The sequence below is a fragment of the Aspergillus pseudonomiae genome (genome assembly GCF_009193645.1).
Source record: "Aspergillus pseudonomiae strain CBS 119388 unplaced genomic scaffold BDV37scaffold_8, whole genome shotgun sequence".
Classification (NCBI taxonomy): Eukaryota; Fungi; Ascomycota; class Eurotiomycetes; order Eurotiales; family Aspergillaceae; genus Aspergillus; species Aspergillus pseudonomiae.
Window position 1 is genome coordinate 462,419 of NW_022476000.1, and position 24,636 is coordinate 487,054.

The window sequence follows — 24,636 nt, forward strand, 5'->3', positions numbered from 1 at the left end:
AACTTCTCCACTTTTTCCCCGCCTCTCACGGACGATAGAGCGATTGTAGCCTCTGTGCCAGTACTATACTCGTGATAAGTTCTCGGCGCAAACCTAGCGAATTATCCCCGACTCTTAGATCAGGAGGAATTTCGCCCAGAAACCCGACCAAATCTCGCTTCAATTTTAGCGAGGAGCAGACGCTTATAAGCAGACGAATACCCTCCTAGACGAGTGGATTCTTTCTTGCACAATCCTCAACTAGTCTCTCCGACCCCCCAAGACTTCCGGTCTTTCTCCACATCCGAAGTCGAGCGTCCAATCCGCTGTCGACGTCGTACTTCGATTTCCAGTTGTTTGCTGCACCTCATCAGGCAATTACACACATCATACATCATGTCTGCACAGAGTACGTTGCCAGCCTGTTTTGAATTTATCACATCTTCTGGTTTCGCTGTTCTCGTTGGGGGCCTTATACAACCTCCTCGCGATCAGACCCACGATCATCATGAAACGACCCCGATGTTCTCCACAAACAAAACTAAAACCCCAGAAAATATGCATTGACAGGTGCACTAACGCAACACAGCCAAACACTTCTTCTCGGACCCGAACCATCTGGTGGTCACCGCCCTCCACTCGCTGACTTTGACAAACCCTTCTCTTGCTTTCGACCCTGAGAACAAGATCATTTTCCGCCGCCCTGATTCGCTCAAAAAGAAGAAGGTCGCGATCGTTTCCGGCGGTGGCTCCGGCCACGAACCGGCTTTCGCGGGCTTTGTCGGCCAAGGATTCCTAGATGCTTCAGTCGCTGGCACGATCTTCGCCTCTCCCTCTGCCGTACAAATCCGCAAAGCTGCCCTCGACTGTGTCGACAATGAGCAAGGTGTGTTCATCATTCCCATGAACTACACCGGCGATGTGCTCAACTTCGGTATGGCTGCCGAGAAGGCACGCGCTGCCGGAATCAAGACTGAATTTTTTGCTATCAATGACGACGCTGGCGTCGGCAAGAAGAAGGGCGGAAAAGTCGGCCGTCGCGGCATTGGCGGCGGAATCCTCGTTCTGAAAATCGTCAGCGCCTTGGCTGAGACAGGGTTAGTTGATTATTATGTACATTGGTGAAAGAGAGGTTCCTCATGCTGACATACAACCAGTGCTTCTCTCGAAGAAATCCACCGTGTTGCTAAACAGGCCAACTCGCTGCTCGCAACTGTGGGCTCTTCTCTAGAGCACGTCCACATTCCTGGCCGACCTGCTTCAGAAGATACTATTCCTGTTGGGGAGGTCGAAGTTGGAATGGGTATTCACAACGAACCCGGATCCCATCGAATGAAATTCACTTTGCCAGAGCTGGTCAAGACCATGCTTTTCCAAATCTTGGACCACAACGACCCTGACCGTGCTTTCATTACACGCGAACCGGACGACGAGTTTGTGCTCCTGATTAACAACCTGGGTGGTGTGAGCAGCCTGGAGCTCTCTGGTATCACCGATGAAGTATACCGTCAGCTTGAGCGGGACTACAGCATCAAACCCGTACGAGTTATTCAAGGAACTTTCCTCACCAGTCTCAACGGACTAGGTTTCAGCGCTTCGCTGTTGAAGCTCGCTGATAATGGATTGGGCGCTGGCAAATCTTTCCTTGAGCTTTTGGATGCCCCCGCCGAGGCAGTCGGTTGGTCCGCCCCTATCCCAACATCCACCTGGGACCGTCGGACCGATGCTCCTGTAGAGCTCAAGAAGACCAAGCTGGCCGAGGAACAGCCCAGTAATGTTAAGTGTATGCTTAGTTTGCCCAATCTTCTATATTCGATTCCCTTGGATGCATGCTAACGAAATGCAATAGTGGACCCTGCTACTATCAGAAAAGTCTTGGGATCTGGTCTCCGGCGCATCATTGACGCCGAACCAACAGTTACTCGCTACGATACGATCGTCGGAGACGGTGACTGTGGCGTTGGCCTGAAACGTGGTGCCGAGGCTGTTCTCGCACTCCTTGAGGACAACTTATCAAGCCTGGATGATGACGTGGTTAAAACCGTCAACCGCATCGTTACCATTGTGGAGAACACTATGGATGGTACTTCCGGTGCCATCTACGCCATCTTCTTGAACGCACTTGTGCACGGCCTCCGGGAGCAAGACAAGGGCAAGACGACTCCTGCCACGGCTGAAGTCTGGGGTGAGGCCTTGAAATACTCGCTTGGAGCCCTTGGAAAGTACACACCGGCCAAGCCTGGTGACCGTACTATGATCGACGCCCTTGTTCCCTTCTGTGACACTCTACGCGACACCAAGGATGTCCATGCTGCTGCTCAGGCTGCCCAAGAGGGAACTGAAGCCACGAAGAGCATGAAGGCCAGCTTGGGACGATCTGTCTATGTGGGTGGTGAAGACGAGTGGGTGGGTAAGGTTCCTGACCCCGGTGCTTACGGACTTAGCGAATTCTTCACCGGGCTTGTCGAAGCCATTCCAAAGCAAGCATGATTCCTCGAACCTCGCGGTACATATTGCATCTCATGAAACACTTTAATTTTAATCGATGACATCATGACAATTGCAGGCGTTCTGTTTTGTGCAGTGTTCATTGCTCGGTTTTATCCATGCTTCTAATCAGTTACAATTACCTATAGTGTATAAATTCAATGAGTTTATTATTGATATTTCTGATTCCTGTAAGAATCTTAACTACTTGTACGTAATACTCAAGCCAAGCTATACCAAATGCGACAGTATGTTCCTTCTGCTAGCGGGGATCTTTCATTGCATTGTAGCTAAATGGCTGTATTAGCGTTCATATTTATACATCCAGAAAGCTACTGTCCACGCCCACTTTCACCGATCGAGAACACTCGACCGGCCCTATTAACTTCGAGAAAAACCTCGAATCCAACTATCTGACTTTTCTTTCCTTTTCTAACTTTTCTAAACGGACCAGAAAAACGCCAGATGTGTCCCTTCATGATACAGTAAAACAACGAAGAACGGACATAGAGAAAGCTCATGAGAAGAAATAGAATCCCCTTTTCTACTCGCCAAGGGAGCTTAGGATGTACGTGTGATTGAATCTCCGACTATGGATCGCAGACTTCGGAAATCGTAGGACAGGGTATCGATATCAAAGAAATAGACCGTCTTTGTCGACTCCAATAACTGGATAGAGAAAAGCCAAACATGTCGCGCATGTCACGTGGTTGGGAATGGATTCCCGAGATCAACTGAGCAGAACGAGGATGACCGAGTCGCCACGCAGGAACCTAGAGCGAGGTGTTAGATCAGGAGGTCGGGTTCCTCATCAAAGTACCTCAAGCGGGGAGGAATCGCATGGGCACATACATCTTGCTGATGAAGCGATCCTTGTTGACACCCTTGCCCTTACCGCCCTTGGGCTTCTCTGTCCACATCTCCTTGACGTTCTCCAGCACCATGTTGCAGTGGCGGTCGAACGCCTTCACGCGAGCAAGCAGGCGACGGTTGCTACGGCAGGCGATCAGGACCTGGGTGTGTGTGCGTGTGGCGGTTTGGAGGAGAGAGAGGGGGCCAGCTGTGAGCTCATGTTCCTCGACGAGGGAGACCTCGTATTCACTTGATGGGGATGTTAGAGACTGTGGATAGATCCAATAGACAATAGGTCCGATAGAAGTTGGGAAGAACATACGTAAGCTCACTCTTGGGCTTGTTAAGCAGGTCCCTGTTGAATTAGACGGTATGGTTAGCATCAGATCGATCGCGTTAGAGTAAAAAGATCACGCCATGATGAAGGGGATCAATGACGCATGCAATGACACATGATCTCCAGGAAAAGAGGGGTAACGTACTGGATCTTTGGGTCGGTCGACATGTTGGCGGGATATAAAAGGTGGTGGTGGTCTGCTGGAGGACGTCTTGACTATCTTTCCATCGGACTATCAGCTTTGTCGCTGTCTTGGACTCTTCCGGCGTCTTGGCGCGGGTCGCGGATCACGTGTCGCGCGTGTTTGCCGTGTTTGCGACAGAGCTTTTTTCCCAGTTCGCGATTGGCTCCGTCACGTCGCGTCCGACACGGTTCATGTCGGCGATCTTGCAAGCTTCTCGACATTCAAATGCAAGGCGTCGTTTCTTTTCCTTCTCCAACCTCTCACTACTTCGCCCCTACTTCACGACTCGCGGTCACTTTCCAAGTCAGAACCGAACATCCCTGGAATCTCCTCACCTCTCTCCTTCTTAAGGACTCTCACCGCATGTCCCTTCATCCCTTTCTTCAGTCCCACGTCTGCATTCCAGAGATCATTCCACCCCGCTATCCTGATTCTTTACATACCGGTTCATTCTCCCGGTCGACGCAACCTCCGATTAGATAGGCTTGACGAGTCGATAAGCAAGCGGCATAGATCGGACGCTACGTTGCTTCTATCCTATTCAACCTTCCTTTGAAAACTTTGTCACGCTTCGACATTCCTATCCAGCTGATTCAACCCACGGTCCGCTTCTTCAACAAACTTTCCCCTCGTTCTGACATATTCTTATTTGGATACATCTTCTCCAGCTTGCTTATGGTTATTCCTCTCAAGTTGGTGGCATGGAATCTCAGGACGGAATTTCCGTCCGGCCTATGAGGCGTGAGCTTCCCTTTCCAGCTCAATTCTACCGTGGATGCTAATCATTGGGCTCCAATTTATTAGTGAAGGTGCTTTACACATTCGACGATGCCAACAAGACAAATTGTCTGGCCCGGTGGCCTCATCTTCTCGATGTCCAGACTGCTGCCCTGGACGAGAAGACACAAATTGGGGTTATCGAGCTGAAGACTTGCATTCAAGCCATTGTCTCCGCCAGGTTAGTTGAATCACTTCCAGTCACTGAGATTATACTCATTGTTATTTGTCTGATTGCAGTCCCGAATTGGTTGCGAAACTGGGACAAGATTACACCGTTTATGCCTACGATTACTCAGAATATGAGACGCCTTTGGTTGGACAGGGAATGTTATCATGGGTTCTTGCTTCGGCTTCTCCCACGCCAAATGCCCCGGCCCATCAATCTGAAACCATGGTCACTGGTCGCGTCTGCAAAAATGTGCTGGGATTGTTCTCGAAGGGTGCTCAGGAGACACTGGAGGTGAAGTTGCGCTTGGTACCTGTTCCCACGGTCATGCAGAGTGAATACCTGGAAAGCATGCGGAGGTATCGGGAGTTGAGCACCGTTATTCCTCACGAATTCGATGCGCAAGCGTGGACCAACTTCTTGCGCCAAAACCCGGGTTTGATGACCCCCTCTATCACCCAGCAACCGGAACGGACGGATTCACCCTTGGACCACTCCGGAATTGAGCGTTTTCATCAATTACTTAGCGAGAGCTCGACGCCAAGGGAAATTCCACCTGTCTCTGCACATGGGCCATATCGATCTGTATCACCTTCGCAGTCCGCCTTGGCAGCTGGAAGCAGAGTATCCACCCCTGGGGGCCAACGATCACAATATCAGCAGGAGCAACTTTCTCAGCCGATACAGCAACAGTCACAGCAACCCCGTTTGGACCGCTCGCAGAGTGATATTATTCGTCCGTCTTCTAGCGCTTCTATGCGTGACTCGGACTTTGCTATTCAATCTCGGTATGCCAGTCGCAGGGGATCTATTCAATCGGGCTACGGTAGCTGCGAGGAATCTGGAGAGTCCCAACCTCGAAAACGTGCTAAGCTGTATCGAGCGGAATGGCCCGGGAAGTCGGACTTCAACATCGAGAGGCAGCCCAGCTCCCTGCGGGTAGCTGCAAGTACAGCTGCTTCTGTTCGTATTCACCGCCCCACGCCAATCAACCCGGCTATTGCTGCTGCTCAGAGCTCCCATGAAGAACCGGTTCGGCCACCCACCCCTATCTCCAACATGAATGGCCTCCCTCGTCGGGCACGCACCATGCCGAGCCTTCTGCGTGAATCCTCCGTCCAGAGCAACCACTACGAGTCTCCGTATAACGCCAGCGATGACCAGACTCCCATTGAATTCAACACGCACTCCCCAGAGGAGTCTCGCTACCAAGGTCTTTTCGAGCCTTCATTCAGCATGCCGTCCTCGCCCCCTGTCTTGGACTGCAGCTTCCCAACCCGCTCCAGCCCAGTTCTCCCACCTATGGTCACTGATCCTGATTCTGGATTCATGAGTGGTGGCGTAGAAGAGCTTTTAGATGACGACATCGGCACACCGTTGGAAGATTACACAAGGCCTGTGACGAATGACACTGCCGGTGAGAAGCAGAGAAATCACTTGGCAGTGCAGGCCAGTTCACCTGTTGGCGCTCGCCTGAGCCAGGAGACCCGAAATGAGAATGTCCTTGTTGGTGATGAGTCACAAGGACAGCCTGTGAAGGAATCAGCACCTGTACCTCCCCGTGCACCAGCTAGCGCCGCAGGCTCGAGGCCGTCTTCACGCGCAAGCTTTAGACAGGCTCCTAAGCCTCTGGCCCCTGCTCCTATGTCCCAGAGTGAAATAGAGCAGCTGATAAGCGCAATTCCCGCAAGTGACCCCGTCATGCCATCGCAACCTCAAGGCCAGAATACCGCTTGGGCTGCTGGCCCAATGAGTGATTTCACCGCTGCAGAGACCCCTGCCCCGCAACGAGTAGCAGAGGACGGTAAAGTCCGCAGTGGGGCGGGTGCGAGAAGATTAAGACAGGTCCAGGCTCGCCTTGATAAGTGCATTCGCGATGGGCAGGTTCCCCCTTACTGTGAGAACTGTGGCGCGATCGAAACACCCACGTGGCGTAGGGCCTGGTCCAAGGAAATCATTGGGAATGAGCAAGAGGCCGATGTGATGAAGAAGGATTCGGGCATGTTGTTTTGGCAGTCTCTGGAGCGGGATGATCAAGACAAAGTTACCAAATTCAAGATCTACAAGAAGAGTCTCGCTGATGCCGACAATGACTTTGCTCAAGTCCTTCTTTGCAACCGTAAGTGATAAAGATATGCTAACTGATTGACGCTCTTGATACTGACATGAAAAAAAGCATGCGGCCTTTGGCTTCACAAGTTTAAATCCATGCGACCAGAGAACAAATGGAACAAGTCTTCAAATGGCAAGAGGAAGCGTCCCCCTAGGAACCGCAGGGGAGGTGGCCCCCTTTCAACCAATGGTGCTGCAACCAGGAGCCGAAGCCGAGCCGAATTGACCAAAGTGGACGGATCCTCGCCCGTCGCATCCGATGCCTCGTCGCCGGCCGCAGAAGACGGCATAACCCCTCGTGATGGCAACAATAATGAAAACGAGAACGAGGATGATTCCCAGGACCCCCCGTCCAAGCGGCGGCGCGCAACCAGCTTGGAGCCCCGGAAGTCATCGGACACTGCGGGAAGTCGTTGGCAAGAGGACAATGCGATCGAGGCCCTCAGGCGAGCTATCCAGTCTAGTCCTGCTAGGAATCTCGAGAGTCGTAATTCTGCCACGGCGGGTGAGAATAGTCTTACTCCCAAATCCGTACGGAGAGTTCTGTTTCCTAATTCGCAGGCTGAGGGCGGCCCTCTGAAAGCTCTAGGCGAGTCGGTTCTAAACAGCCCACGCCGCAGCCCTCGCGTAGCTTCTCACGAGTCTACCAAGCAACCTCAGGACAAAGAGAATGGCGCTTCTGACCTAGACTGTCTCTTTGAGAGCCCGAGCTTTGAGCTAGACTTGCCTACGAGCCCTACACCACGACGACGCAATCCTCGCACCGGCATTTTGGGTGAAAAATCGCTTTCGTTTCCGGGTCACTCACCTTCGTCGTCTAAAGTACGGAAGGACGTCAACACAACCCCCACGAAGCTTACCGCGCAACGGCTCCAACGCATTCAAAATAGCCCCGGGTCAACGCCACGCCAGGGAAAAACTCCCAAGCAGATGCGCCTTCACATGTCTGACTTGCCCTCTCTTCCCGACGATGCCTTCAGTGCAGATGCATTCGACGGGATGGACAAAGTGATTGTGGATATCTTCTCTAATGCGGCTTCTGCCACGAACGCTGACTCCTTGTTCGGCTTTGATCCAAGCAAATGTCCGTCCAGTAGCAACTGGCCGGATTGGCTGCCGTCGGACTACGTCTCGCCCAATGGATCTGAGGAAGAGCAGAACAACGGAGATGATGATTCTGGTAATCTCATCAACGCGCTTCTGTCCAACCCAGACCTTCATAAAGAAAACCATTTTGATATCTTCAATCTTGATCCGAACATCCTTGATTCTGGATTTTTCAGCTCCGATGCCCTCGATACCGACGTCATGGCCCTGAATGTCAAGGCTAAGCCGGCCGAGGGATCGAGCCACAAAGAACAAGCACAAAACAATACGCCTAATGTTTCATGAGTTTCTTTGACTATAATCTTATTGTTACCCTCTTATTGTGATGAGCATCCGAGACTTTCTTTGGCTTTTTTTTTTTCTTTCTGTGTCCTTCTTGATATGTTTTTCAAGCGACGGCGTTGGTGGATTGGAACCTGTACCGAGGGTACACCGTTGGCCTTGGGATTGTCCTGTCTTTTAGTCTCCTTTTCATGTTCAGGTCATGATGAGCCTGCATCAGGCGCCACCGAGTGTGCCGCCGACACTTTACTATCACTATGTCTCAACATCGAGGACGAGTTGACTCGTCTTGAGCTCGATAACCATAACCATAACAATAACAAATACAAATAAAAAACCAATGAAAGAAAGAAGCAACCTTGGCTATTCCCGAAGTAGATGTAGCAAGATTCTACACTAAAAATCGCAATCTACAATCTTAACTATACTATAATAACGGAACAAAGATAGCCGTAAGGTAAAAGCATGATAGCATAAATAACATTCGACGTCCTTCTAATGCCACTATTTAATTGCATCGCCAGATGCCACCCCCTATGTCTAGAGAGAAGTTTTAAACATATGCACCCTGGTATCAAAGAGAAACAAGATTCATGAAACATAGCAAAGAATAAATTATTCAGCCGCCTCATAGAAAAGCGACTTGAACCGATGTGTCGCATTGACCACATTCTCATAGATTTTATAATCTGTCCAAGAACCACCATCAGCCCGAGCTCCCCACATAATTCTTCCCAACACCAAAAGCTCCTAACAACAACACCGTAGACCAGCAAGAAAAGAAGTGAAAACCACATACCGCAATCAGAGGGATTTCCCCAATCAAAGCTGCCCAACACCCTCACCCCAAGGCCCTGTTCACGCCCATCTGTCAGCATGAAATCCTACCTCACTCCGCGCTATAGTCCGTAGGATTCGACAAGAAATAGAACTTGGAGTGTGCAAGACTCACCTGCCCCTCAACATCAGTCACCTTGCCAACAACCTCGACCAGCTTCCCCATCTGCAGATGCGAATCGGGCTTCAAGATCAGCGTCACGTCTCCGTTATCTCCGCACGTGATGGTCGCCGTGTCGCCGCGGAGCGCTGTTACTGTGCCCAGTAGACGAACGGTGTTTGTGACGTGGGGGTTGGCGTTGGAGGGGTGGAAGGCGTGGAGGTGGGCGGGGAGGACGCGGGGTGTTTGGAGGGACATTTTATATTCTTTTTCTTTCCTCTTTAGTTGGTTTGGTGAGGGTGGAAGTAATGAATTGTTTGGCTGTGGGAGGACTGTGGTTGTATCGAGTGACTAGATGGAGAGAACGGTGTGGCTATCATTTCCCTCTGATGATCGCGAGGAGATCCATCGCGGCGCGTGACGCGTGGTCATGTGATTTCCTTTGGCTCATTTAGGGCTGGCCCATGGTCCATACATTGAGATATAAGTTAACTACACACCTCATCGTAGAGATATTAGATCTTCTTTGGCAGGTAAATCTTTGAACACGTGGAAACACCAAGCTACTCTCATGAAGGGGTAATAGTGTTGTGACTGAGATCAACCCTAGTATTCTCTTAAGTCTACAATTTTGGCACAGTCACTTGGATAATATATTTCTCTCGAGCCCTTAATTATACATTGTGTTAGTAGCAACCAAGTATAACTTCAGATTCTTTGCTGTAAATGGTATATTTCTGGGGACTCCCCGATGAGTCCTATGCGGGCCCTAAGGGCTTTCGGTACGCTCTCCTTGATGTTGCGGCTGCTAAGATCTAGAAAGTGATATACAGCTTGAAATAATGAGGGAAGAGTAATATCAATTGCTAACGACTGGGCCATGATAGGTGGTCCTTCTGTCTGCTTTGGTAACGGCTGGCACAACAGGTTTATACATGCTTCATATCTGGTCAGCTTCCTCTGTTGAATTGCTTGCTGACTGCTTCTCTAGGTTATCCGAGGCTCATTACCTACACTCATAGCATGGCTCCCTCTGCCTAAGACTATCCTGACTTCATCCTACGGTGAAGTCTGGCTCTATGTGGTTGGGTTAAGTTCTTGGGGCTTCTCAGATTGAATCCTCAGAAGAGTCTATTGTCTATTATCTACTAGTAATAACTGCTCTGCTTGGCAGAGTCTGGGCATCTCGATCTATCATCTATCTAAACATGAGCAAGAAAAGACAAAAGAAAAAACGAACAAAAACAAAAACATGTACAAAGACATGTAAAAAACATAGACAACAAAAAGAAGTACAAAAAAAAAAAAAAAAAAAAAAAAAAAAAAAAAAAAAAAAAAAAAAAACAAAAAAAAAAAAAAAAAAAAAAAAAAAAAAAAAAAAAAAAAAAAAAAAAAAAAAAAAAAAAAAAAAAGACAAAACCCAGTCATTCATATCCCTCCCCCAGCCAGGCGTGTACTGTCCCACAGAAGGGGACCCCAGCCCGCCCACCGTACAACGCCCGGCTGGTTCCACCACCTCCTCCCCAGACAACCTACCGGTGTCCCACAGAAGGGGACTAGAAGGATTCGTCCTTCTCAAAGATTGTCGATAGGCTTGTCGCCGGGGTTGGGGGCGGCGAGCTGTCCTTGATATGACTATAAACGTCTGTTAGAAGGCCTGTTCGCGCAGCCCTAATCTTCGATAGGGTTATCTTACCAGACTGGTGGCCAGGTGATCCCCAAGCCACCCCCAAAACCCGGGAAGAGAGATCTCAGCTTCTTCTTTGTCTTGCTGAGCCCGTATGGCAATCGCCATCTTCCGACGCTATTCTTGTCTCTGGCACCGGAATCAGATGTGGCGGACAAGGCGATGTATGAGGATCCCCCCCCAACACCGCCAAAGGGATACCTAGGCCGAAGCCTAGGCCAAAAGTAAGCCCGAAGGCCGCAGAGGAGATGCGTGTCCCGTTGTTGGCACCGATTGGTAGGGCCTGGCAGCCCTGCATAGGGACTGCCAGGAGGCAGAGGACGAGTACAATGAAGGTGTTCACTGTTGTAGCGTTGGTTTGTGGTGTAGAGGTTTTTGTGAGGTGGAGGTGTTTCTTGTGTGAGGTTTGGATGATGAGAAGCGCTTTCTTTACTGAGAGGCTTTTTAGTGAGATGGCTTTGACTGAGATGAAGTTTTGGGGGGAAGAGCTCAAGAACGCAAGACATATCGGTCATAATAGCATCACCATCAGGGGCAGTGCACCACTCGGTACCAAACTCCCAACTCTAGGCCTGAACTCCTGAGGCTATCATACCAACATTGTTATGTTCAGATATACTGCTAGGGCTTCTGGTGCGATGTTGTTGAAGCAATTCGGGGAGGTGTAGTAAAAGCGCGCGTACGGCAACTACCCTGTGGCCTGTCGCTCCTTCCGTTTCATTCCTACCTCTGCACAGCTTGTAGAGCCTGCCACCAGTCAGAGAATAGCTAGTTGTAAATTGAGAGGAACGCTGGTGCTACTAACCTAACATTCCAAGTCAGTCAGCTTCTATCGCATCTTTGGCTCCCCTTTAGTTGAATGGGTTAACCCAACAAATCTATCTATCCTCATCTTGCGAAAGCTCTGCTCCAGAAGTTGTTCTTGTCCATGGCACTTCCATCAGGAACAGCTCTTTCTTCATTCTGCATAAAGATGACACCTAAGGATAGGATATGAAGGATACAGATTAGGCCAGTACCAAACCAATTGATTCGTTTCATCTGATCAAAGCTCCTCCTCGACTAGTCTAGAACGCGTCCTTGTCATTATCTCAATCTCCCGAATGGAACTATTATGTACTCTATATCGTGGCGGTTCAAGTATACAGTACTGAGCTACCTACCCTCCGGACTCCTTATATCAAACGAAAGCGAACAAATCGGGGTCTACCGACGAACTGCGTGTTGATTCTACCAGTACAGAGGCCAGCTGTGCAATGGATACAGACCGAGAACGGCATCTTGAATGATGTTTGGTAGATCGTAACGCGGCGGGAACGTTGCTATACATGACACACTCTAGCGAGTAGACCACGTGGGGGTACGGGGTCGGTTCTTCATCCTCTTCTGACGGCTGTATTGTCCGAACAATCCGAGTACATGCCCAGTCTGGGGAGAAAAGGAGGAAGAAAAAGGGAGATAGCGAAGAACAAGGAAATCAATGCCGGAAGACGCACCTCTGCCTCTCGAAAGCCTCGGATCTGACGCGTGGCTTTGTCGGCTACCCAGTCCGAGAATGGCTCTGCAGTTATATTCATGGTGGCATTCGTCAAGAATCTAAGAGTTCACTGACACATCCATCATTGCTTGCTACACTGCTCTTTGAGCTGTTGCTGTTCCTTCTGCAATATCCAATGTGTATGGAAATGATCTTCGACTGGGAGAGCTGAATTCGATCTGTGCTGATCTTATAGGTCGATACCTTGCTCACATATTCAGTCTCTTTGAGCGTTCACAAAACGTACGGATACAGCTGTCTATTGAATTATTGCCTCAAGTATGAACAGAATCATGGTGATATTTCTATTTATACCTAACCCCTCCGGACATATCCAAAGAAGTTTCAAGCTCCATTGGAAATCAGATCGACATGTGCTAGTACCCACTCAAAAGGGGCTCGAAATATGCATCAAAAATATTGTTGGAAGCGCTGCAACACCTGCCCTCCTCACAGAGGTGTAGAGTAACATTCCCCTGGAGTGGGTTCGGTGGAAAAAGGCAAGGCCATGGGAGATCATTTCCGACCTTAAGGGGTGGGACTGCATAGTGCATCCCCCTTGCCTAGGGGTCGTGATAATCCAACCCCAAGGGTTGAGGAATACAAAGTAAGGCCGATTCCAAAGTACGTTTATAGAGGAAGAAAAAAAAAACACCACAATGGACCTGGGTGCTATGTTATTGTGACAAAGGCGTCATGAACTCTACAGAGCTCAAAACCGTTACTCCTATCGAGGATGTGCGCGAAGATGTTGCAGACGGCGTTCCTAATGAACCGCCGCAGCCGTTGTACAGTATCTTATCGGAAAAACAGAAGATCTTTACAGTATGCACCTGCTCCATGGTGACGTTCCTGGCCCCGGTAGCGGCCAATATGTATTTTCCTGCTCTTGGACCGCTGGCAAGAGATATGCATGTGTCAAGCTCTAAAATCAGTCTGACAATCACTTCTTTCAAGGTAGATCTATTCAACTCCCTGTTCAATTGTCGCAGCTAACATCTGCAGATTGTCCAAGGCGTTGCGCCCTTGCTAACTGCCAGTTTCTCCGATCAAAATGGACGGCGACCAGTCCTTCTGGCCTCTATACTCGTCTTTATCGGCAGTAATATTGGATTAGCACTTCAGAGCAGCTATGCAGCGCTGCTCGTTTTACGTTGTTTCCAAGCTTTGGGCAGCAGTAGTATATCGCTCATTTCAAACGCCTCTGTCGCCGACGTGGTTCCCCGGGCAGAGCGAGGCAGATACATGTTCTATTCCTCTCTTGGGATGACCATCGGCCCGGCGATCGGGCCAACACTTGGAGGCATTTTGACGCAATTTCTTGGATGGCGAAGTATCTTCTGGTTCCTGTGTATCTCTTCAGGGGTCATGTTCTGCGCTATCATGCTATTCCTTCGTGAGACTTGTCGAGCCATAGTGGGCAACGGCAGTGTGTCTCCCCAGCCTTGGAACCGGTGTGCCCTACAGTTTCTCCACCAGGACAAGCAGCAGGCCCCAGATTATGAGACACAGGTGATCACCAGACGCCGGCCAGGGGTTCTTGCCACGTTGGGAATCCTACTAGACCGCCATATTAGCATGCTTGTTCTTTGCAGCGCACTCTGCTTCTGCGGGACCTCAGCGATACTGAGCAGTCTCCCCGTTCTCCTGGAGAGGAAGTACAGCCTCAACCCTTTGCAAATTGGCCTGTGCTATCTTCCCTACACGGCAGGGGGCATTCTAACCCGCTGGAATGTTGGAACCGTCGTTGATCGAAATTTCAAGCGCCATGCGCATAAAATCGGAGAGGAGCTTCGATCAAACCAGCAAACCCAACGACAGCTCCGGCGCATGCCGCTAGAGAAGGTCCGCTTGGAGCTAGCGCTGCCATTTTTATATCTTTCATGTCTCTGCGTTATAGGCTACGGTTGGATCATGTATTATGACGTACATCTTGCCGGACCCCTGGTTTTGTTGTTTCTCTTTGGCAATGCAACGACCGGGGTCAATAACAGCATAACCACGCTGGCGATTGACCTGAATGCCTATCGTCCCGCTGCTACAATGGCCGCTATGAATACTGTCAAGCACCTCACGGCAGCAGGAGCCGTTGCGGCGGCGGTGCCATTGATCGATGCCATTGGCATTGGCTGGGTAGGGACGTTCATCGCTGGATTGTGGTTCCTTGCTTCGCCCAGTTTATTGATTTTATATTGGAAAGGACAGCGTTGGAGGCAAAGGGAGACTTCCGAGCAGGACTGAAAGCTTCAAATTCCCAGCAACACCAACCTAGACAAAGGTAATTCATGGTGTTAGGCTGGCGGTACCGAAGCAAACAGCGCGTGTAATTTTGTCATCTTCTTAGAATACTTTCGCTAGACTATCTTGAAATGATTTCGGGTCTCACATCATGCCCCCCCAATCCCACGCCCTTCGGGGAGTTTCTTCTGTCCCAACGTCCGTATCACAAAACTCGACTCCCGCAGGCAATGGCGGTTCTTCTGGTAGCGAGAAATATTTCTCCTCCATCTTCCTTCGCAAGGGCTTGCCTGTCGTGGTTTCCGGGACTTGCTCATTGTCGTGCAAGGTGCGCAAGAGCGTCGGCAGTTTGTATCGCTGCAGCTTGTCTTGCAGATCGACTCGAATCTGGGATAGACTAACGGCGGCCTTTGAAGTCTGTGGGCGGATCACGGCAGCAACTTGGCGCATGTAATGGAAGCTGGCTGGGACGACGTAGGCTTCTGAAATGTATGGGAGCTCGATGAGACGGGCCTCGACTTCATGGACGGGTACCCGAAGCCCGCGATATGGGATGACTGCCCGTAATTTGGCCTTGGTTAGAAATGACGTGGACGCGAGCAACGATTGACAGGGTATACCGTACAGTCAGTGGAAGATCGGCCGTCAATCACATACTGATCTCCGACTAGATGTCCAAAATCACCGGATTTGTAGTATCCTTCCTCGTCGAGGACAGCTCGAGTTGCTGCTTCATTGCCAAGATAACTGAGATTAACCATTAGCATTTTGGTTACTACCACACACAAGGGAAGAAAATTGTTTCCGCCTCACTGTGTAAACATGGTAGCGCTTTTGAGCAGGATTTCTCCATGGTCGCCGTCAGACAGTTTGACTTGGACGCCACGGCAAGGTTTTCCGATGCACCGCTGAGGGAGTATATGATCAGCCAGGAAGCATTGCGTCCCGTCCCTCGCACGATTCACTTACCTCTAAGTTCGGGTCAGAATCTTCCGTCGTTTCAATGGCTGCAGTCACCTCAGTAGAGCTGTATATGTTTCTCAATGGGCGTCCCAGCAGCTCTCTCCAAAATCCCATGACTGTGGGCCAGGTGACTCCCCCAGAAACAGTGACCCGCTGTAGCGCCCGAACGCCTTTCACATAGCGACTACGCTGCTCGACCGGTAAGCAATCTATATGCTCCTGAAAGTACTTCATCAACTGGGCATATGTTCGCGGGGGTGCGCTGAAACGGGACACGCGGGCGGTGCAGAACGACTCCCATATCACACGGGGATCATTTTCGATGACCTCGGCGCGCGTCCCAGCCAAGACCTGCCATATCAGACGCATGGCCACACCGACCCAATGTGGCGACCGGAAAGCCAGCACGACATGGTTGCTCGGAAAACACGGCGGGCTGTTATACCAAACGCGCCTGGGGCGCACCACGCCCTTTGGGGGGCCGGTGGTTCCGGACGTGAATATGAGGACGCCAGGGCTGGTCGGGTCCAGCGTCATTGCTGGATCAATCCGGACCAGAGGCCTTGGGGCCGCAGGGGCGTTGTTGACTGCAATCGGGATGATGGCGACGGACTTGTTGCGCGCGGCGCAGTAGCGCGCGATTTGGGAGCCCTGGGCCTCGAATTGGGGTGAAACGAGCATGCATGATGCATTGGTCGTTTCCAGAAGGTGGCAGGCCTCTTCCGGGGCCAACGTACTGGCTGTTTTCCATCATGCAAATTAGATCGTGCCCGAATGTTCCTTGTATAGTTAGGGTACGCTTTCTTACAAATCGGGGCAAACGCCCCTCCACATGCCAGTGTCGATAAGGCGGCTACGATGTAGTCATAATTGCCCGGAGCGAGAACGATTACGTATGGGTTTTCCGGGTCAATTCTGCGCCGGGCGTCAAACGATGATGCGGGCAATGCTTGGAAGATTTGGTGGCGCATATAAAGTATATCAGTCAGGAGCTGGCTGCAGTCAGCTTCCACGCCGTTCTTGGGATCATGGACCAGAACATGGCGAGGATGTGCCGTGAAGGAGTGCAGTAGGTGATCAAATAACGGCTCGTTAGGCAGCTGTTCGATAATTGGGGCCATGATGGATAATTGGATCAAGATAGTAGCTGTTCAGCATCGGTGACAGTCAAGGTTAAATGCGAATCAAAGAATCCGCAGCCACGACGGAGTCTGACCGTGAGTACGGCCCCTTGAGTGACTAGTCAATTCCTCAGTCAAGGCCGGGGTTGTGATACTTTTTGGCCTCGCTCCTTGCAGATCAGGCTCACTTGTCATGCACGAAGCAGTGTGGAATGTGCATCTTCTCCAGAGTTCTGTACGTATCATAAACCTAGTGCGCCACCGCTGATCGACCAATGCGATTACACTAATGATCTTTGAAGATCCTGTATGTTTTTTTTACGTAAAAGAAAACAGGGGAAACAAGAAGAAATCGATTATTGGGACTGTGGTCCTCTGTAGCCAAGAAGTCATGGTGGCGCGCACGCCCTCAGCTGAATGTCCCATTCGGATCAAACTCGTCCACAATCCACTGACAGAACGCTTCGAACTGCGTCGTCCATTGGCGAAGGCGCATTGCATTCAACCCATTGCCCTCACTTTCAGAGTTCTGCAGATGTGACCGCCACTCCTCGGAGGAGAGATCCTCGTAGCAGCTCCATCGAATGGAATTCTGAGCCATGGCAGCCAAACCCGCCAGTCCCATGTTCTCAAGCCCCTGCAAAGTCTGCCAGAATTCGACGCTCAGTCCACTCATCCCTTGCCCGAAGATCGCCGGATCATCGTTGCATAGGCAAACCGAGACGCCCCTGGCCAGGAGTGCTGGCAGAGGATGCGTTTGGATCGAGCTGGTGAGACGCAGGACCTCGTTTGAGACGACGCAGCATTCGATCAGAATGTTCTTCTCCTTCACGATATCAATCAGCAGCGGATGTTTGTAGAGAGAAAGCCCGTGGCCTATCCGGCGTGAATCCAGCAGGACTGCATCGAATAGGTTATGGTCGGTTGCATCTCCATCGCCCAGACATTCGCCCGCGTGGAAAAAGAACGGGATCTCAACCCCTTCCTCGCTACACCGTTGACGAAACCACAGCAGGACCGGAACAAGGTCGACTAGGGCTCTCCGGTCTTCTTGCCCCACGAGGTCGAACCCGCAGATGAGTTGGGGGAACTGCTGTTTTGCATGAATGCAGCGCTCCATCCGAGCCACTAGCTCTTGTTCTGAAGATATCCGGGGGGCTGTGTAGATGATGCGAGCACCGTAGAAGTTCATACCGACCTTGGTTTGTTGAAACGCCAAGATTTCCTCGCGCACAACCTCGAGTAGATATCCATGGTCCTCATCCGGGGTATCTTGTGCTTCGCGCTGGAAGGGAATCGCCGACCCCATGCGGAGCTCCACGTATTGGATCCCATCATCAACGAGTTCTCGAAACAGTCGGTGTAAAGCGCGGCGGAAAATGGGCTCGTAGAACGCCATGCTGATTAATATGGGAAAGATCTGCTTGAACCGATCCCAAACAGCATCCGCTCCATCATGGACGTGGCCAGAACGGTCAGCCCCGATAGTACATCTCTTTTTCACCCAGGAACGGAATCCCGCTTCACCACCGTGTGGAAATGCGTGCGCCGCAGAAGTGACTGGGACCAATGACCCAGACTCGTAGTCTGCGGTCCAGATTGACCCTTTCCTTTCCGGGACCTTGGAACAGTACCGAAAGGAGAAGGGCTCCTTGTCGAAATCCACCGAGGAGATGATCTCCTTCTCAGCGCAAATGTACATCCCGGGTGTAGCTAAACATTGCGTGACCAAGTGGTCCACATCGAACAGGGCCTCGAGATGCGCATGCAGAAGTGAGCCCTTCGGCATCCGACGCACTATCTTCCACAAATCGGTGGAGTGCACTCGGCTCTTGGCCGGGTTGAACATCGCTCCTGGCGAGGTAGTATCCCTTACCAGAGCGCCAGCGCTCATGCTCAAATCATGCGTGAGCTCTCGCGCCCGGATGGCAGAGACAATGTTGCATGCTTGGACGACTGTTGCGGACGGAGAACGCTGTAGGAAATGGTGGTCTGATACGTGCTCGTCAGCGTCAGTCTAACTAAGCGTGAATTGAGAACTTATGCTATGAAACGGACCATGTCGCTGCTTTCTCTCTTCTTGGATCAAGGCATCCCTCTTGGTCAGATACTGTCGCAGAGCTGTGTCATCGCACAGCCTGGGGCTTCTCTCCCCATTTACTTCCACTCCCATTTTCGGCTACGGAGGAGCGATCTGCAGGGTTTAGGTTATGGGTGGCAATGATTGCTTTGCACGTCGGGTGAATAGAGTGGGAGAAATAAGTAGCTATCTTGACGGCACCCAGTGGGGGCTTGAATTGCCCTTTATGTCTCTTCAAAAAGCGGGCCAGGCGATGGTTTCCTTTGCAGAGTTTTACACACCTTCTACATAAAAGAAAAGCTTTATTAAGTACGTACACTGATCTATTTCATAAGCTCCTTGGCTTAGCGATTATTGAGCACTCGCTGAGCATGACTTACTCTTCTCAAGAGCGCTATATACCACGGCAGAGACTTGATGATGTATATCTGCCTATCTCATGCTTTTGTTGGCAGTATGACTATCATTAGCAATGTCTCCTGCTTTTACGCTTTGATCTCTGCCAAAAATGCCATCCCCAGAGTTACATCGACAAGGCTGTCGTACTTGGCATAACTGCTGGAAAAGTCGGTCTATACCCTGTAGATCAGAGTGATTCATCACCCACGGCAAGGTACCCTGGCAAAGAGATGCAAGGGTAGGGAGCGGTGTGATGGCAGCTCCATACTTCAGTCATTAGAATTCCATCCTGGCCTAGGGGCCAAGGGTGAGCTCGTATAGGTGATCGACGTATGGAAGATCACCACGTATGTCAGGAATCAGAATGGAAAAGAATGCAGTACCCCAGACAAAGAACACGCAACATAGTTGAGCTCCAATGGCAAATTCCACAGAAGCGACGTCTCCGATGCATCTCTAGTGATATGATGTCTATGGAAGTAAGTCCTGTGGAGAATGTAGATTCGGCCGAATCCGTCCGTCATACGAGACTGCGAATGCATTGGAAGTATATCGGGATGATGCCTCATCTCTCCTACCCCTTGCATGCGGCATGAGCAGCCAAGGCAATAGCGTCAAATCGGAGTTCATCATCATTCTCAGCTATGCCTGTGTTTACCTTGTGTGTGGGCCCTTGCAATCCCCAAACAGATTATACTTCCGCCTCCCCAGATGTCAGTAGATATAAGCTCTATGGCGTCAGATTCCTTCACGATTGCGAATCCAAGCTAAATCCATCTCCATTGGTCTATTCAATATACTATATACGGCGAAGAAGAACTATGAAACCATCCACCCCGCGTCGATTCTACCTCATCACGTACCCGCGCACCGGGTCCAACCTGCTCGTCCGCATGCTGGGGCTGGACAACCAGCCACACATGAGAGGCGGCAATGACCGCGGCGGATACGTCTTCCTCCCGGTCGTCAAGCTGGTGACCGAGCTGGGGCTCCGCAAGAAAGAGGTGGAAGACTGGACCGAAGAAGAGGTCATGCAGGTGCGACGCAGCTACCAGGAATGCTTCGCCGAGTTCCAGGCGTACCTGGACCAGGCGTCCGCGGACGAATGCTCGGTCTTCATCAAAGAACATGTCCATTTCCTCATCGACCCGACAACCCTCAGCAAGTTCACGTTCCGCGGCACCCCCAAGCCGTCGTGGATGGTGCAGTATCTGCCCGAGTCGTGTGAAGAGAAGGCTGCTCGCTTCCCGCGGAACCAGACGATCCTTCCGGACGAGTTCCTGCGCAGCTGGCTGCCGACCTTCCTCATTCGTCATCCGGCGTTGGCGTTCCCGTCGCTATATAGGGCGCTGCTGGAGCTCGAGGGTACGGGCAACCCGTGCGAGGACGAGCAGCTTGGAGAGCATTGCATGACGATGCACTGGACCCGGAATCTCTACGACTGGTATGTGTGGCAGGGCAACCGTGCGGGCTGGCCGATTGTGCTGGACGCAGACGACATCATGACGGACCCGGGGCTGGTGAGCGAGTACTGTCAGTTACTGGGCATGGACCCGTCGCTCTTGAACAGCTCGTGGACGCCGGTGAGTAAGCAGCAGCTGTCTCACATGGACATTTTTACCAAGCGATACCTCAGTACGTTGCTGGCATCGGGAGGCATTGTCGCTGATAAGATCGCGGGACATGTTGATATTGAACTGGAGGCCAAGAAGTGGTGTAGCGAGTTTGGCGAGCGAGCTGGAAAAAGACTTGAACGGTTGGTTCGCGAGGCAATGCCCGATTATGAGTTTCTGAAAGCCAGGCGATTCACGGCCAAGCGTCATTTCCAGAAGAATGCACATGGAGTATTGTGTCGAGATGGGAGCGAAATGCCTTAGAGCGAGAGACCAAGTCTATTTCTGTTTACACGGCGTTGGTTTATAGGCACTGCATTTCTATAGCATATAGAGACAAAATGGTCTCACTTCTCTCTTCAAATACCATATCCTTAGTAATTCACCATAGTTTAGATTAATTGACCAAGAATCCATGAGCAGCAGAGAACCACCAATATAACCAGGACTACTCATTTTTCACAGATAGTCCACTCTAGACTATGCCGATCAAACTAGAGCATGTAGTAGACACCGCTATTTCCGCCCAGTAGATCTATCTATCCATTGGCCTTTAGACAGACGACGTAAACTCAGACTAGCACTGCAGCCACATAGCCCTTAACCCTTCGAACCCTCCTCCATACTTATATAAGTATGACCCTCCCCCCTACAACCACCCCCAGTCTTAGGACCACATTTCCTTCCCAATTCCTGCGACAGGTACAGAATATCAAGATGACAAGAGCCACCCCTCCACCACGCTTCTGTCTCCTCACCTACCCCCGAACAGGCTCCAATCTCCTCGTCAAAATCCTCAACCTCGACAACCAGCCCGCCCTCACCCCTTGCAAGGATGGCGGGTACTTCTTCGCACGGCTCAATCTCCTCCGCTACGACATGGGCTGCGCCGGCGCCCACATCAAGGACCTTAGCGAAGACCAGCGCGCGAAGGAAACGGCCTGCATCCAGGAGTGTCTCCAAGCGCTGACCCAGTACGTCCATGAAGCGGAGCAGCAAAACAAGGGGGTATTCTTCAAAGAGCATACGCACATGATCAGCCATCCGGTTGCAAAGACCAAGTTTGTGTTCGGGGCGGATAGCATCGACAACGAGGCGGTACTAGCATCGCAAGATCAATCGCCGTACAACCAGACCCTCCTCCCAGACGCGTTTCTCGGGACATTGAGGCCGACCTTCTTGATCCGCCACCCGGCTCTGGCCTTCCCGTCGTACTACCGTGCTGCGCGCAAGGCTGACGGGGACCTGTATCTCCGTTCGGAGCAGGGGAGGCGAGTGTGTCGCAATATTATGACGCTGCGTTGGAGTCGCGAGCTCTATAATTTCTACGTGCAGCACTTCCATGGGACAGAGACCCCCTCCTCCGCTCAGGAAGAGATTGCCTGGCCTCTCGTCTTGGATGCAGATGATATTATGACTAACCCGGCGGTGGTGATCCGGTTCTGCGAAACTCTGGGATTAGATCCTGCGCAACTGCGGTTCCAATGGGACAAGGACGAGCAGCAGAGACGTCCCGGTATCATGGCTTTCCGGTCGACGATCGACGGGTCTACTGGGATTGACGTCTCCAAGGCCTCTGGGGAGACCATCGATCTTGACGAAAGTGCGAGGCAGTGGAGAGAGGAGTTTGGGGAGGATGCTGGCCAGATGATCGAGATGTATGTGCGGGAGACGATGGCTGACTATGAGTTCTTGAAGGAGAGAAGGTTGAGAGCTTGAGAATAGTATCGAATTGTTCTAGTCATAAGGGGATTCAACACTCCTTAGACCACTTTTTCCGGAACAGGACTAGATTAGGGCTAATTTTGACCCGGTGATTTATCCTGGAGGATGGGGCAAGACGAAGTATTTCAACTGTGTAGAATGCCTTCAAAGGACAAAGGGGAGGCTGTGTTTATAACAGACTTAAACGTGACGTGCACTTATTGTTCGCAGCTACTGAAGACGATACTAAGAATCAACTATATTTACACCCGAACATGGCCCACTTCTCTGCCCTGTGATCGCAGTTGGGGTTAATGCACTTCGTAGTGTTAGTATCAATGCCTTCACCTTGAGCCTGAAACGGAATGCACAAACAGCCGATGTGAGTAGACAGCGATTGTCCATCGGCTTGGATGGCATTCTCTATGTCCTTCCCACAACATTCGTTCAAGCAGTGTGGCGCCAGACAAACTATCTTGTCTTGAGTGGCGCTGACGAAATCATCCCACATAGTGATTTGCCAGTGTACGCGATTGGAAGTGTCTATGTGCCTTGTCATACATATCCTTTTGGATCGTATCCACCAATGCCGGGATTCTCGAAGACAGCTCAGAGATAGCCATCTGAGATCTAGCATCTGGAGTACCCCGAAGATCCCTTCTGGTCACCACCACACTCTGACCGGCAGTTTGACTTGGACCAACTTCTAGGAATAGCGGGACGCCGCTGATGATCCACTCGTTATACTTCCAGGCAGGAGAGACCCCATCCCGGTTATCAGTCACGGCGCGGACACCAACTGAGGAAAGACGAGCGACAAGACTCTCATCCTGCGCATGAAGATTCTGGCGTTCTTCAACTGAACGAAGCCGCTCTGCAACAAGAAGGACCTGGGTCTTTGCTACACGTGGAGGAATAATAAGGCCACGGTTATCTCCATGCACTGCTATCATCAACCCGATAGCTCGAGCAGAGAGACAACATGTGTTCTGCCACACATGCAGTGGCGGCATTGTAGCTGTAGACCGATCCTCGACTGCAATATCATATTTCTTGCTGAGCCCTTGACCTAATTCATGACATGTCGCACCTTCAACGCACTGATTGATCCCAGGAATATATCCCAAAACTACTAGTATACTGGTCCTGAGATGGTTAGGACGACTCGTTCTCTTACTCTTTAGCCCATTGACTACCGGAACAGACAAGAGATCCTGATACAATGATGAGTATCAAGCATGAATCGAATCCGTTGGGAGGCATCTTGCTCTGTGGAATGAGCAGTGTGACTTTCCTGCCACAGAAGGCCGTCGCACCAGAGAAGTAACTCGAATCCTGTCCCATTCGGCATCCCATGCCCCAGTGATTCAACCCGAAAGGCAAATCCTGGTAGCGTTTAATCCATGCCTTGCAGCACGCTTGGATGACAGATTCCTTAGACGGCTTGTTTCCGGTGGTCCCCGCGGTCGCTTCGGTTTCAATGTCCAAGGCAACAGGAGGGATGTAATAGCTCTGTACTCCAATAGCCTCCAGTTGGCAGTTCATCCAAGCTTTCACTCTCTCCCAGATCGAGTACGCAGCCGGCTTTATAGAGATAGTTAGACTAGGTGTGGCTGGCAAAAGGACAGGAAAGAAGGTCCGATCATCAGGGCCTATGGTGGAGGCAAGCATACCTTAAGAATCAAGCACTTAGAGATCGGATCCTGATCCACCATGTCGCCCTTATCTAGGATCTCCTGGTACCATTGTTCAAAGTCATCCTCTTTTGCGACTTGAATCCGCGGAACGGGCGTTCCGATAATCTTCACTCCGCACGAAGACATATTGATACCAGCAGTTGTCCTCACAGTATGGGGGAACAAGAGTACTGTATGGACTATCAAACGTCTACATCCCCACGTCAGTAGCTCTTTTCTCGCTGCGCTCCTATGGCCGGTGAGATAGATTAATGAACAGGGAACATTCCATGAAATAGTCAACCGGTGATGTAATCGAGATGGTGCCCGGCAATGGTAGCAAAGAATAGCACACCAAAGGCCTTCTAGACTCTGGTCTAAACCAAAGTCGTGAC

General features: G+C 50.9%; 10 protein-coding genes across 10 annotated transcripts; 5 read left to right on the forward strand and 5 right to left on the reverse strand.

Annotated features, from left to right (window-relative positions):
* The first annotated feature begins 23 nt into the window (after positions 1 to 23).
* Positions 24 to 2,665, forward strand: BDV37DRAFT_208430 (putative dihydroxyacetone kinase (DakA)). The gene is made up of 5 exons (XM_032079957.1): positions 24 to 71; positions 124 to 388; positions 569 to 1,076; positions 1,137 to 1,762; positions 1,829 to 2,665. Exons 2-5 carry the CDS (start codon positions 376 to 378, stop codon positions 2,467 to 2,469), a joined length of 1,788 nt encoding a protein of 595 aa, XP_031945389.1. The 5' UTR covers positions 24 to 71; positions 124 to 375; the 3' UTR covers positions 2,470 to 2,665.
* Positions 2,666 to 3,196: 531 nt separating this feature from the next.
* Positions 3,197 to 3,823, reverse strand: BDV37DRAFT_279439 (mRNA splicing protein SMD2; the record flags this gene model as incomplete). The annotated part of the gene is made up of 4 exons (XM_032086336.1): positions 3,197 to 3,239; positions 3,319 to 3,567; positions 3,641 to 3,673; positions 3,801 to 3,823. The coding sequence occupies 4 exons, from the start codon at positions 3,821 to 3,823 to the stop codon at positions 3,197 to 3,199; spliced, it is 348 nt and encodes a 115-aa protein (XP_031945390.1).
* A 60-nt stretch (positions 3,824 to 3,883) lies between these two features.
* Positions 3,884 to 8,637, forward strand: BDV37DRAFT_239870 (putative GATA transcription factor (Ams2)). Its single transcript, XM_032081007.1, has 4 exons — positions 3,884 to 4,580; positions 4,644 to 4,797; positions 4,857 to 6,904; positions 6,962 to 8,637. Exons 1-4 carry the CDS (start codon positions 4,541 to 4,543, stop codon positions 8,287 to 8,289), a joined length of 3,570 nt encoding a protein of 1,189 aa, XP_031945391.1. The 5' UTR covers positions 3,884 to 4,540; the 3' UTR covers positions 8,290 to 8,637.
* Positions 8,638 to 8,901: 264 nt separating this feature from the next.
* On the reverse strand, positions 8,902 to 9,481 carry BDV37DRAFT_279441 (putative ssDNA binding protein Ssb3; the record flags this gene model as incomplete). Its single annotated transcript, XM_032086337.1, has 3 exons — positions 8,902 to 8,975; positions 9,086 to 9,140; positions 9,239 to 9,481. The coding sequence occupies 3 exons, from the start codon at positions 9,479 to 9,481 to the stop codon at positions 8,902 to 8,904; spliced, it is 372 nt and encodes a 123-aa protein (XP_031945392.1).
* Positions 9,482 to 13,143: 3,662 nt separating this feature from the next.
* Positions 13,144 to 14,688, forward strand: BDV37DRAFT_279443 (MFS general substrate transporter; the record flags this gene model as incomplete). The annotated part of the gene is made up of 2 exons (XM_032086338.1): positions 13,144 to 13,404; positions 13,453 to 14,688. 2 exons carry the CDS (start codon positions 13,144 to 13,146, stop codon positions 14,686 to 14,688), a joined length of 1,497 nt encoding a protein of 498 aa, XP_031945393.1.
* Positions 14,689 to 14,829: 141 nt separating this feature from the next.
* On the reverse strand, positions 14,830 to 16,769 carry BDV37DRAFT_279444 (long-chain fatty acid--CoA ligase; the record flags this gene model as incomplete). The annotated part of the gene is made up of 5 exons (XM_032086339.1): positions 14,830 to 15,242; positions 15,311 to 15,432; positions 15,499 to 15,593; positions 15,655 to 16,388; positions 16,457 to 16,769. 5 exons carry the CDS (start codon positions 16,767 to 16,769, stop codon positions 14,830 to 14,832), a joined length of 1,677 nt encoding a protein of 558 aa, XP_031945394.1.
* Positions 16,770 to 17,178: 409 nt separating this feature from the next.
* On the reverse strand, positions 17,179 to 18,942 carry BDV37DRAFT_296984 (uncharacterized protein; the record flags this gene model as incomplete). The annotated part of the gene is made up of 2 exons (XM_032090222.1): positions 17,179 to 18,761; positions 18,828 to 18,942. 2 exons carry the CDS (start codon positions 18,940 to 18,942, stop codon positions 17,179 to 17,181), a joined length of 1,698 nt encoding a protein of 565 aa, XP_031945395.1.
* A 1,127-nt stretch (positions 18,943 to 20,069) lies between these two features.
* BDV37DRAFT_268820 (uncharacterized protein) lies at positions 20,070 to 21,125 on the forward strand (the record flags this gene model as incomplete). The annotated part of the gene is made up of 1 exon (XM_032084241.1): positions 20,070 to 21,125. One exon carries the CDS (start codon positions 20,070 to 20,072, stop codon positions 21,123 to 21,125), a length of 1,056 nt encoding a protein of 351 aa, XP_031945396.1.
* Positions 21,126 to 21,578: 453 nt separating this feature from the next.
* Positions 21,579 to 22,580, forward strand: BDV37DRAFT_296987 (uncharacterized protein; the record flags this gene model as incomplete). The annotated part of the gene is made up of 1 exon (XM_032090223.1): positions 21,579 to 22,580. One exon carries the CDS (start codon positions 21,579 to 21,581, stop codon positions 22,578 to 22,580), a length of 1,002 nt encoding a protein of 333 aa, XP_031945397.1.
* Positions 22,581 to 22,818: 238 nt separating this feature from the next.
* Positions 22,819 to 24,388, reverse strand: BDV37DRAFT_268822 (uncharacterized protein; the record flags this gene model as incomplete). Its single annotated transcript, XM_032084242.1, has 4 exons — positions 22,819 to 23,040; positions 23,075 to 23,779; positions 23,856 to 24,149; positions 24,239 to 24,388. The coding sequence occupies 4 exons, from the start codon at positions 24,386 to 24,388 to the stop codon at positions 22,819 to 22,821; spliced, it is 1,371 nt and encodes a 456-aa protein (XP_031945398.1).
* Between the last annotated feature and the right edge of the window lie 248 nt (positions 24,389 to 24,636).

Bases quoted from the DNA above. Each gene is read 5' to 3' on its own strand.
- BDV37DRAFT_239870 (XM_032081007.1), top strand. From the start codon at position 4,541: ATGGAATCTCAGGACGGAATTTCCGTCCGGCCTATGAGGC. The intron at 4,581-4,643 runs GTGAGCTTCCCT...CCAATTTATTAG, and splicing joins TTCCGTCCGGCCTATGAGGC to TGAAGGTGCTTTACACATTC. The intron at 4,798-4,856 runs GTTAGTTGAATC...GTCTGATTGCAG, and splicing joins CAAGCCATTGTCTCCGCCAG to TCCCGAATTGGTTGCGAAAC.
- BDV37DRAFT_208430 (XM_032079957.1), top strand. The intron at 1,077-1,136 runs GTTAGTTGATTA...ACATACAACCAG, and splicing joins AGCGCCTTGGCTGAGACAGG to TGCTTCTCTCGAAGAAATCC. The intron at 1,763-1,828 runs GTATGCTTAGTT...GAAATGCAATAG, and splicing joins ACAGCCCAGTAATGTTAAGT to TGGACCCTGCTACTATCAGA.